This window comes from Capra hircus, chromosome 19 (genome assembly GCF_001704415.2).
Source record: "Capra hircus breed San Clemente chromosome 19, ASM170441v1, whole genome shotgun sequence".
Lineage (NCBI taxonomy): Eukaryota > Metazoa > Chordata > Mammalia > Artiodactyla > Bovidae > Capra > Capra hircus.
The window spans coordinates 37,777,733-37,791,385 of NC_030826.1; the positions used below are offsets into that span (position 1 = coordinate 37,777,733).

General features: G+C 35.2%; 1 protein-coding gene across 1 annotated transcript in view; it reads left to right on the forward strand.

Moving 5' to 3' along the window:
* Positions 1–13,653, forward strand: part of SKAP1 (src kinase associated phosphoprotein 1) — a 301,408-nt gene that overhangs the window by 85,328 nt on the left and 202,427 nt on the right. The window contains exon 4 of the mRNA XM_018064939.1: positions 8,803–8,919. Within this exon, the coding sequence (XP_017920428.1) occupies positions 8,803–8,919 (117 nt within the window). The remainder of the gene's footprint in view (positions 1–8,802; positions 8,920–13,653) is intronic.

Below are 13,653 nucleotides of genomic sequence, written 5' to 3' on the forward strand. Positions count from 1 at the left end.
CTTTCGTTACACGCCTTCTTGTAATGTTTGAAATTTTTGCTCTGGGCATACTTAACTTTTTTATCTAATAAAGCTCACTGTAGTTAACAATACTGTATTGTGTATTTGAAGGTTGCTAAGAGAGTAGATTTCAAAAGTTCTCATCATAAGAACAAAATTGTAGCTATGCGAGGTGATGGATGTTGACTAAACTTACAGTCTTGGCGGAGGAGTCTTACCTGTTAATATATTTTCAATTCATTAAAAGTTTATGGAAAATCCCCCCAAAATTTCTTAATGTATACACATATTAAATCACTATGATGTACATCTAAAACTAACACAATATTGTATGTCAGTGATATATCAACAAAGCTTGGGAGAAAAAGAAGCACACCAAAAATCTGGATTTAATACAGTAGCTCTTTTTCAATAGAATCATGATTTGGTAGTTTATATCCATTCATGTTTTTTCCTTGTTTATTTTTACATATGAATTTATAGGTGAGATCCTGATGATGATATAAAATAGCAGTATTCTCTTTTGTTTCACGTTTGGAAACCAGTATTACATAAGTGTGGCTTATAACCTACCACTTAAAAGTATACTTTAAAATAAATAATAAAATAGGATCATATCAATTACCCATGGTAATTGATAAAGAATACCTTTTTACCCTATCTTAGTCTTTCTTTTTTGCATGTGTGGTAATTAAAGGCTCATAGAACTTCTGATTCTTGTCATTATGTAGATGGCAAAGAAAATAAAGTGATAAATTAATGACTGCTTTAGTTTTATTTGATTAGCCTGGACACTTGTTGAGGAAAAAAACTTATAAACTATTTTTTCTTAGATAGAATTATCCTTGGATCAATACAGAAAATCAGGTAAAGAGTACAGTTCCTGAACACAGAATTTTGGTATAAATATTAATTTACTTCATGAATTGTGTCTCTAATGAATTTTCATGGTTTGGACCCAAAGTGTTGAGAGAAATCCCTGGTTAATTTGAATACAACATTTTTGGAGTTTCTGCTTAAAATTCTCTGTGAATAAGCCCTTGGACTTGAAAGCCAGTGAGTTTTTTTGATATCTGGAGACTGAATAAGGTGATAGTTAAGCCCAGTTCTATATATAGCATTTCACTGTGCTTCTCAGCAACACATACTTCTCTTGGAAACTTATTTAATGGTTATTGTTTACCAGGCTAAATCCTATTAAAACAGAAATGGAACTGTTAAGTTATGTACAACGGGAGTTACATGATGTATAAAATAAAGATTCCAGTCAGTACTAATACTTGAGAGGCAGAGTGGAAAAACCAATCTCTGAACTTGTCTATCCCTGTCAGCTGACATGCACTTAACACACACTTGCCAGTTTAGAAAGTTCTTGATCACAGTTCATCTCTAAAAAGCATTTTCCTAAACTTAAAAAGTGATACCACTTTTCTTAAGATTAGGGCACTTTCCTTTTTAGTGGTACCCCAATAACGATGGAAAAATAAAATTTAAATATAAGGAGATACTTTTCCATGTGAAACTTCTGTTCCAAAAAAGATCAAACATTGAACAGAATTGTTGACGGTAGGAGGCTTTGGTTGCTGATGTTGCTGTTCTACGCGTTGTTTCCATGTATGGGCAGGAGCTCCTATTAGGCAGAGGGGCAAAAGGAGGCTGAATTTTGTCACTTTTTGCCATTCCAGCTTTAGTGGTATTGGAGGTCTATGTTACTCACAAAGAAAACTCACTTTTTCTTCCGTATGTTAAAAGACGTTTCACGTTTTCAGGCCTGCTCATCTTACCCATAGTACATTCTTTATTATACGTTATTCTATTTTTACTTCTTTGTCTTTTGTGAGATTTTCTTATATCTGCCTGTAGACAATGTAGTCCCATTCTTCTTCAGCAGAAGATATTGAAATCCAAGTGGGCTTATAGTTTCCCTCAAGAAGTAATATAAGCTGACTGGGACATGATAAGATCCTAGGATGCGTCAGGACAGGGACTAGGTGCTGAGGTCCGCTCAGTTTATTATTTGAGAGAAAGGAAAAGAGGGAAAGAGAGCAAGATAAATCAAATAGTAATAAAATTGCTGCATTCAGAGTCAACGGCATATTTTTGAGGCGTTTTCCTACTATGAGACTCAAGTATGGTGGTGTCAGAAAGGAAATGTATTCTATAGCTAGGCCAGGTCAAAGCTGTATTTGGGTATGGAACATGTTGCCTCACTTTTTCTGAAGCAGCATCAAAACATCCAGGATCAAACAAAATCACACAGACATCACTAGAAAAAAATTCAACATAATTGATCTGACTAAACCCAGAATGTTGTATTTTTTTGTAAGCATGAGCTTCATGCTAAAAAGTGGTATTTCTAAAAAAAATCATTGCAACAATACTATAATAGGTACCTTTGAACCTATGAATTGGACCACCTCCTTCTTGACCAAATAATTGACCGCATTTGACTTTGTTAGTTTCATGCATAATATGGCTACTAGTATTCCCACTACTTATAATAAATTATACTTTTGATTTTATAGATTTACCTTACTGAAGTAAAAAAATATACTGATTAATGGCACATGCTATAAATTCAAGTCATTCAGTATGCTTTGCCTTTGAGTAATAATTGTAATTTACAAAGCATGCATATTTGGAGACTGTACAGCTCAGTGAAATAGAACAAGATCTTATAATCAGACAAGGCAGAGTCAGAGCCACTTATGAGTCACCTGTATGACTTTGGGTAAATTGTTTAATCTCTGGATCTCAATTTCTTTATCTATAACTTTGGGTTACAGGATTATTTTGTAGATTAAATGAGATAGTACCTAAAGGGTCTTGACCCAGAGCCTGTAACCAGTAAGAGTTCAGTTAGCTATTATATTTTTATTGTTACTAGAACTGCTTTCTCCTATAAGTCAAAACATGTTGAAAATTCAGTTGAATAGCTTCATAGTAAGACTTAAATGCCGAGAATACAGTGAAAAATAGAACAATGAACCAATAATTTCAGTTATGATTGCCTGGCTGCCAAATAATAAATGCATTCATTTTATAGTATATTTACTACATACTACCAAATACCTAGATTTACATGTTCTGAATTCTGTCAAAATCTCATTCCTATTGAAAACATTCAGACTCAGCAGGTCCCACCTTAGTAGCAGTTGAGCAATAACAGTGGTGGGTGGAATGTGTTAGCGTAAAGCCAGAATGATTGCTGACAGGCTGTAATTTGCTTTATGAAGTGTGCATTGTCACATATACAATTATCTGGTCCATATTTTGCTGTCAGTCTTCCAGTTTGTTAATGTCCAGGAGTTATATCTTTATGTGAAACCTAAGAAGGGTTAAAAATCTCAGCATTTGCGGTGTGAGGCAAGGGAAGGAAGGAAAGAGCAGACTGTTCACACAGTGGCTACCTTTTTTTTCTTTTTTGAAGAACTAGGATGATGCTACACACTGCAGCTCACCCTACTGGTCAAAATGAAAAACTGCATCATGAAGGTTTTTTTTTTTTTTTTAAAGGAAGGAGAAAAAAAGAAACTTTTCCATTGGCTCCCCTGGGCATTTTCCTGTCCAACTCACCCCTGACAGATGTAGTTCATTCTGGAAGTATTATTAAACCATGCTGCCCTTTTGGTTGTTGGAGTGATTCTGCTATAAGCATCCAACCCATTTGATTCCATTTCTTATCATTTAAACCATGCTCTCTTTACAAATGAGATCCCTAAAGGTTCTTAAGAAGTCTGTGATTCTTTGCATGATTTATACAATTAGTATAAACAGTATTCCAAGCTAAAAAACTTAGTCGTAGGCTCAATTTATTTCTTGCACATTCAAGATCTAGTTGGAGCAACTTTTTAAAAGAATGATAAATGAAAACTTTCTTTACCTGGGCCATCATTTGTTCTGTAGACTTAATGACATTCAGTACTATTATACTCACTTCCAGGGCCTTGGGAGAAAAAAGAATATTTATACATTGAGTTATGGCTAGATGCAGGAGGCCAAAAGGAAAAAAAAAAGATGGGCAGGAAGTCAGGCTGTATAGAACAGAGAAGAATTTGAGACCTTCACTATACATGGATTAATCACAAGAACTAACCATGCAAATCGAAATGGATATTTAGAAATAGGTGAAGCCTCTAAGATGCTCTGTGGGAAACACCATACATTTTCTAACGCATGAGTATGTGCAAAATGGTATCTAATTTATAATGGAAGTGTTGACAGAACTTTAGATTTGGTGTTACAAATGTTCTCCAGAATATGTTTACATGTCAATAACATTTCACATATATATGGACACGTATGTACTCAATATATTTCTTTAGTTGGTATTATATTTAATAATTTAGGCGAATGGTTATAAATAAGGAATAATAAACTAAAGTTTTACTAATCTTACCTTAGTTCAGCTTTGGGAATTGCATTACTAGGAAATTGGTCCATGAAAATCTGGCAATATTAACGCTATCAAGCATGAAAACTAACTGGATTGGATCAGAGACCCCTTTATTTATGACATTTTATTCAAGATTTATTAATTTAAAGAAGGAGCTGTGTGTCTCGCAGGTTCTTAAGTATTAAATAGAGTCAGAAGTTGTATATTCCCTTTCAATGTCAACAAGGAAAGCAAAAACAATGCAGACAACTTTACATTAATTTCATTTTCCTTATATTATCCAAAGATACTTGGTGAAGTAATAGCAAACCCTAGAAAATTTTCAACCGTGCCATATAGTTGGTTGCAGATGTGCATAAAGTTTTTATAATACAGCTCATAATTAATTAGGAGAAAAGTAAAAGTTAATGACTTCATAGTAACATGAAAAAAAACACATTGAGCCTTTACATATTGAATAAACAAACATATTTATATGTTGTATTTATTATTACGTTTTTATGCTTATGTTTTATGCTTTTCAATTTTTTCTGTCTTTTTAAATTTTTCTCTCATTTCTTGGTAAAATCATCATTATGGTTTGTTTTTTCTGCAAACAGTACCTGCAAGTTCAGAATCAGATGGATTTGCTGTGAGTCAAAATAGTTACAAGGGGAGCATCATCATGGCTCATTTTCCCCCCTGTTTTATTTGGAATTGAATTAGGAAATGAAAGTTTTTAGCAGTTTAATTCACTTCTCCATAAAGTTTATGGAGCAGCAACAGCTGGTTGAATTCATGGCAGAAAAAGCCAACTTCAAGTGGCCAAGCTATTGTTTCAGAATTAAGGGAGAAAACTCATTAGCTGTTAATGAAAACACAGGGAATAAAAACAAATAGCACAGAAACCCTAGCAAATAATTACCTTACACCTGACACAAAGCTGCTTTATCTTCCTGCTCCAACCCTCAGAAATTCCCAACTTATCACTCTATGGAGCATGAATGAAATTGAGTTTGACTCGAAGGAAAGAACAATAGAGAAGTCATCCTCCTTACAGGCCCCTCAGCACCATACTCAGTGGAAACCTGCCACTGAATATACTAAGGGGCGTTTCTGGTGCCCAATTCTTATGACACTTAGGATTAGAGGAGCAAATTACCAGCTAATAACAGGTGAACCCTTAATATAGTTCCCCCAGATCTTGTTTAGAAATACAAAAGGAAGGGACTGAAGGTAGTGGATGTGATTAATGGAGATATTGTGTGTTAGAATATATATATCTGGATAGAAATATATTGATTCTGAGTGAGTTGCAATGGGAAAGAGTGTCTCTAGTGGCTAGGGATCTTGCTTGTGAGAAAGCCACTCAAAGCAGGTGGAGTTCTAAGCCCTAATTGTAGAGCTCCTGAGTGGAAATGTCTGTCACTATAGTTTGTGATCATTTATGTCTGATCCCACTGGACTGTGGTTGTGGCCACTTGTAACTGCAATTGGAAGAGCTGTAGATAAGTCCAGAGATTACTTGCGATTATGTTTTAAGAAAAAATTATGTTCTAAACTTCAACAAATCCAAAATGACCACAGTAATTGTTAGTTCTTCTGTAAAATTTTTCACCCATGCATCTTGAATAATTATAATCATTTTAATTACATGGGAGTGTTTATTTATATGTCACTGGCTTTTTTTCTGTGTGTGTCCAGGGGAACTGGGCCACTTGATATGACACTGAAAATACTTACAGCTACATTTCCCTCATCAGGAACTAATTACACTTGGATGTAAAACACATTTTTAAGTGTTTCCCCCACTGCAGTAATTTTTAGTACTGACCTAGGCCCTATTTTTCCTGCATTGAGTTGTATACCTTTGTTGTTGTATACTTTACAGAGTCATGGTCTTTTATTTAGCACAGAGGTAGCTGTTAAAAACTCACCGTGAGTAACTGTTTAGATACCATAGGAATCACATGGAAGTGACTTTTCCATCTGAAGTTAATAATGCATGCATGCATGCTAAGTCACTTCAGTCATGTCCAGCTCTTTGCGACCCCATGAACTATAGCCAGCTGGGCTTCTCTGTCCATGGGATTCTCCAGGCATGCCAAATCCAGGCAGGTATTTTGGATAATACTTTAAAAATGGAAGCTTTAAATATAACTGAATTGGATCCCGTGACAGGAAAAGGACACTAGTGGGAAAACTGGTGTAATCTGAATAAGGTCTGTGGTTTAGTTAATAGCAGTGTACCAGTGCTAATTTCTTGATTTTGACAAGTATACGCTAGTTATGTAAAAACCTGACATTGGGGAAACTGCTTGAACAGTATGTAGGAACTCCTTGTACTATCTTTGCAATACTTAGAATAAATCCACAACTATTCCAAAACTTAAAAGCTCATTTAAAATAACAAAGCAAAGCAAAGCCCCTCCTGATTTGCTTTTTTAAAAAAAGCCTACACTGCTAGAATATGTAAGAGTAGATTTGTCAGATTTCTGGAGCAAGCAGAAAACTTTGAGTCTGGAGTGACAGTTGATAAATAATGCCCATTATGTCCTACAAATGTTAAATTTTGCTTGGCAACCCATATGACTACTTTTTAACTGGATCTTTGTTTGACTCAAAATTTTTAAATTCCTTTAACCTCACAGCTCACTTTCAGGTTGCCTGCCAGGCTGTACATTTAGATTGCCTTGATAATATCATTTCAGTGGATTTGCAGTGATGTAAAATTTGAGAATTTTAGCCCTCAGTTCAGTATTTGAGAATTTTTCTGCTTATAATAGAAATTTCTCAGTAGTACTTTAGCAGAACTATAAGCTTTGTATCTTGATCAAGTAACCTAGTAAAACACAGCATTTCTTCCCACTCTAGCCAGTGACTGTTGTGTGAAGGGTTTGTTTGTTTTAATTTTACTTTTATTCTCCACAACAAACTTCACAGTTTATTTTTAAAGTCCTGTATCTGCAGGTGTTCAACTCAGTTATGGACATCTACCTATCATTGAGCGTCTGCAGAGGAATCTAGATATGATCATCTAATTTATGGAAAGAGAAGGCTACAGCTTTCCACTTTTAATCATTTTATATCCTCCCTATCCTTCTAGTTTAATTGTAGGAAATAAACCTTTAAAGTGAGGCAATACAGATTCTATGTAGGTTGTTCGGTTTCACTGCTCCCTAGTTGAAATCCAGGGCCAAAACTCTACAGTGTTTGCTGAGATTAGCATTGGTGATTTCCTTTGGAAATTAGTATTTGAGATAATATTAAATTCAGTTGAAAATCCTCTTTTCATGTTTGTGAAATGAACTGAGCAGCTGTTGGTATCTTTTTATCAGCAGACTGTACCTCTGTTTGGGGGATTTTGAGGAAAGCCATTTGCAGTGCAGAGCCTTTTCTTCTGGTTTCTGAATGAGCTAACATCTTCTTTCTAAACCTTTTAAAGTGTTGTAATAGCATGGGCCACTTCTACAAAATATAATCCACTAGTGTGTCAAAAACGCCCAAAAGAGATTAGCATTATTTTAATTGCCTTATTCAGAATTGTATATACATTACCTTTCATCAAAGCAATTTTGCAGAACAAATATTACCTTCTTAGGGTTTTTAGAATTCCTAAGAGGTTGGTTGCATAGGCTGTAAACCAGAATTATAAAGAGAACTTCCTTAAAATTGTAAAACAAGTAGTGATTTAAATTGGAATAGTCCAGATTCTCTCCAAATTTTACTTGTCTTATTTTTTAGCAAAGGAAAGAATCTTGACCTTGCTGCTGCTGCTAAGTCCCTTCAGTCATGTCCAACTCTGTGCGACCCCATAGACGGCAGCCCACCAGGCTCCCCCACTTCTCCGCTTGACCTTGCTACACTGTATTATGTATAGAAGTTTAACTCTTTGTGTAATTTATTCTATTTCATTTGGAAATAGAGGCATTCAGGGTAAAAGTTGTAATTAATGGGATATTTTTATAACTATGTTTTCATTTTAAGTGTGATGGGGAAATTTCTGGTGGCAAAAGGTCTCCTCACTTTAACAGTTTCTCAGTTCTAGTTAGTTGAATGGAAAATTTCCCATCCAGGTAGGTTGGTTCTATAAATTATTTATGTGTTTCTCTTACGTTAATGGGTATATATATTTGGTAAACACCGAAGGAATCTGGGCTTCCCTGGTAGCTCAGATGGAAAAGAATCTACCTGCAATGCAGGAGACCCAGGTTCAGTCCCTGGGTTGGGAAAATCCCCTGGAGAAGGGAATGGCAACCCACTCCAGTATTCTTGCCTGGGGAATTTCATGGACAGACCATGGAGAGTCAGTCACAAAGAGTCAGACACGACTGAGTGACTAACACTGGCCTTTGGAAGGAATCTACAATGACATTTATTAAGATGTCAGAAGTATGACCTTTTTTCCTTTCTTTTTTGTCCCTCAGGGGGAGACCAACCTGAAAATTACCTTGGACAAGACAGCTCCGATGATAATCACAGTGGAACTCATGGCCCTTCTTTTACATCAGATGCACCTTTTTTGCCAGATTATCAGGATGAGGGTGAGTGTCATCTTTCTGTCTTTAGGGTGACCATACTTTTATACTTTTTGTCCTGGGGTCTTTGCCTTTGGTCATTTTCAATCCAGCAGCCTTCAGAAGGTTCTCTGTATTGGTAATCACTCGTTTGCAAAGAACAACTATTTGTTTCATTGTGGTGCTATCCTCCTAGATAATTCAATAGTTCTCAAGTTAATGTACTTAGGGAAACACTAATTCCATATTGGAGCAGGAAGACATCATTATTGATCTTTCTATAAGAACTGTAGCTGAAAAGCTAAGAGACGTTTTTAAGATTGCAGGGCCCAGTTTAACCTTCTTTCATATTTTTTAGCTTCAGTGAAGTTCATGAGAATTAGAGCTTTTGTTTAATGATCACTGAATTATTGATTTATTGAGGATTATTTGAGACTCTTGAGCTTATCATATTATAATAGGATATCATTTTTACCCATACTCACATCCCTCTGACCATATTGGTGTTGTCTAAGGGGAAGGGAAAATCACAAGAACCATAATGCAGATCTTCCTGGAACATCCATTTTATTTGAAGATTTGGGAATGGGAAGAGTTAAATAATTCAACCCTTATAAACATTATATTAGAAACACATTGGTATATAATATAGTGGCATGTATATGAATTTTTAAGATACATGAATATAAAAATTTTGGCATGGTGGCTGCCAGTTTCTGGCTCAGGCTCAGATATCCCAGGGGTGGGAGTTCACTGTGCCTCTTCTGGCATTTGGCCACTTGAACAGAAGGTTTGATCATCATTGATGCACATGGTTATCTTATCAAAGTCTCTCTTGTGCCTTTGCAGTGTGTGTGTGCTGGGGGGATGTCGAAATGCTACTAAACTGAATATTAAATTGGAAGCTTATTATTCACTTAGGGATTGGGAGTAAAGTTGGTAAATTATTCTTTATTTTTCTTTATTAGTCTGTGATCTTAGTATTTATTTTTCTTCCAAATTTCTCTCTGACTTTGGCATTTTCCAAGTGTTCATAATCCCTGCATTCCCTTCTCCTTTTAATTTGTCATTAATTCTTATTTCATTTAGCCATTTTGGTGATTTCGTATTTTCTTATTTTTGTTGAATTGATAACCACCAAACAGAACTATAGATTCAGTCACACAAAAGCAGTTTATTTTGTTTGAGCTTTGTATCCTAGCTCAATTAGTAATACCTAAGCTTTTATACTAAAAACATCATTTGGATTGAAAGCTTAATAATTACATTGGTAGCTGATTAATAATTATACAAAATTAACGGTGCAAAACAAAAAATTTGTTTTGTTTGTTTTTGATCAATCTAATGCTTGACAGAATTAGAACAATAGTACCTCATTAATCCATAGGTCACTTACTTAGTATTTCCAGCTTTCCCAAACACAACTGAGAACACAATAAGTAAGCCAGAAAGACCTCTACGTGGAAATAGTATATTTAAAATGTTTTCATTAAAAATAGTTGAAATTAAAGAAAGTGATTAGTGTTGAGAGAGGTAAACCTATTACCTGGAAAATCCCAAAGCACATTAAAGTTGAAAGAATTCCCAAAGTGTCACTGTTAATAGTAGAGGTAAGAGCAGACTTGTTTATATGCAGGATGATAAGATATGTTTCTACAAAGTATTGAATCTAGCAAAGTGCCTAGTGCCTGATGGATAATGGGCACAATAAATGTTTGTTTCCTTCCCCTGAAAAATAAAGATACGTATATTTCTTGTGAAATTAAAGAGACGCTTATAAAGATGTTAAAATTTTAAGTAAGCTTTATATCCTATTTTACTAGACTACACCATTATAGAGAACAGTAACATTTGATATGTTATTTATTCATTATTTTAACAAATACTTATTTAGAGATTATAAGGCAATGCTGTGCAAAGCTATAAGGCAGTAAAAAGTCAAACACGGTCCTTGCCCTCATGGAGCTGACTATCTCATTGGGAAAACAGACTATTAATATGTTGACAAATGGGCAGTGTCTTCATTTGCTGATGAGATAGCTACAGTGATCCATTAGCAACAAAAGATTTAAAAAATTTTTTGTTTATAGTAACATTATTTTAAACACTTGGAATTTTTATCTTTATTAGAAAAATGAAAGATCAGTCCTAAAATTTTTTAGCTTGGTTGCTTTCCAGCTCTAGCCAGATCAATATCCTAAACGTACAACTATGCAAGGACACAGTCTGACCCATTTGGCCATTACTTCAGTGATGAGAAGCAATAACCATGGTGCGTGTCGTGTTTGGGTCATGCTTTTGTGAAAACTACAAAGAGATCTAGAAGAATATAGAAACCTGACCAGGTGCACAGCATAAAATGAAAACCAAGGTTACATGCTAAACCATGCATAAAAATGAGAGCATGTTGCTACCTAATCACAATTCCTTCTCCTCTTCCTTTGTAAATTGCCCTCAGTCTGAGAATGTCAGGCTATAGCCTATGGAGAGGTACCTACAAACAAGAGCGTAACCCCATAATCAGGAATGAAAACTTGCTAACAAGTAATAAAACTTAGATTTATAGATTTAGGAAGACATAGTTTCTACTATATTGAAGGAAAAATTTTTTAGTATGAAGCATTCAATACGGTAACTATACAAAAGCCAGCCAACTATGAAGCTCAAAATCTGATTGCTCTCATTGTCCAAAATATACAATGGATATATAATTACGAAGAACCCCCGTGTATATATGGGACTTCCCAGGTGGCTCAGGGGTAAAGAATCTGCCTGCAAAGGCAGGAGATGCTGGTTCAGTCCTTGCGTGGGGAAGATCTTTTGCAGAAGGAAATGGCAACCCACTCCAGTATTCTTGCCTGGGAAATCTCATTGACAGAGGAGCCTGGCAGGCTGCAGTCCATGGGGTTGCAAGAACCAGAAATGACTTAGCGACTAAACAACACATATATAAATTTTTTAAAGATGGGTTAGGGAAAGAGTTCTATAGAAGGTTACAGTGACTCCTTCTAGAAGAAAATTTTTTAAATAAAATGATTTTAAGTGAAGAAACCAGAAATCTATAATAATATATTAATATTATGTATCATGTATTATTACCTTCTAATTAAGGAAAAGGTAATAAATGGTATTGGTTAGATATATCTGGGAAGAAATGAGGAAGAATGTTTTTCGAACTTATTTTTACATCTGGATGTTAAAGGTTATAAAGCATTCTTGTTTTCCAGCAAAATGAAAAATAGAATTGGAAAAGTAAAAACCTGTAACCATCATTGGAGAAGAGTAAAACTGATTAAGTGAAGAGCCTTTACAGACCAATTTATATGCTACTTGATTTAAAAGAAATTGTAGACTTGTTAATGTACCAGTGGCCATTTTCAACTCCATGCCTTTTCTGAAAGATATATTAAAAAACAGAATATTTTTAAAATAAAGAGAATCAGTTTTTATGGCTTCATTTTTAGCACTTCTTAAAAACAGTTTTTAATGTTTTGTAATGATAACTGGAGGATTTGTTGTTGTTCAGTCAGTCAGTCGTGTCCAACGCTTTGAGACACCATGGACTGCAAAACGCCAGGCTTCCCTGTCCTTCACTATCTCCTCAGGTTTGCTCAAACTCATGTCCATTGAATTGGTGTTGCCATCCAACCATCTCATCCTCTCTTGCCCACTTCTCCTCCTGCCCTCCATCTTTCCCAGCATCAGGGTCTTTCGCATCAGGTGGCCAAAGTATTGGAGCCTTAGCTTCAGTGTCAGTCCTTCCAATGAATATTCAGGGTTGATTTCCTTTAGAATTGACTAGTTTGATCTCCTTGCTGTCCAAGGGACTCTCAAGAGTCTTCACCAGTACCATAATTTGAAAACATCAGTTCTTCAGTGCTCAGCCTGCTTTATGGTCCACCTCTCACATTCCACACATGACTACTGGAAAAACCATAGCAAGTCTACTCATAGCACCCCTGATAGATTTTATATTCAGTGAAGATAAAAAAATGTTTGTTCACAAGCCAGTTTGAGACCTCATTGCTATGAGTTGTGTGTAAGGCCTGATTTTACTATATAAATTATATTGTTTCACATAATAAATAAACTGCACATACTTATGGATTGTGTGAATTAATGGTGCAGTGACTAGTGGTAAGTGACCCCTCTGATCAGGTAAACCTTAGGCTGAATACTGCTGACAGCTTTCAAATGTGTGTGTTTTATGGCTGCTTTACTTGGAATGTTAGAAAGCTATTGCAAGTTCAGTCATTGGTACCCTAGTAGGTTGAAAGAGTTAATGGCCTAAAAACAGCAAGCCATTTGCTTCCTTCTCACTGATGGGGTCAAGCACATTACATTCTTCGTGTGTATTTTTCTTAAATTACATAAACTATATGAACATATTTAGGGTTGTTAGTACCTTCTTGTTCTATTATATGATGATAATAGAAGTGACTCAAATAGTCCCTCTCCATATATGATTATATAAATAAACATACATACATTCAAACAAGCATTTATCTCATTTCATTTTTATTCTTCAGTTATTTGCTTTTATCTTTATTGCTTGCGGGTATATTTTTCTTTAATAAGGCATATGACTCCTGTCAAACCTAACAGAAGTTATGTCTGTGTATTTAGAGTGTACACTGTGAAAGAGCACAAAACTGGTTTCTATGTCTGTGTTTTGAGAGTCAAAGAATAAATTCCTACTGTAAAACACCTACTTTCATGAGCATGGTAGATTTCTGAACAAGTCTCTGTTGGCTTCAGGTG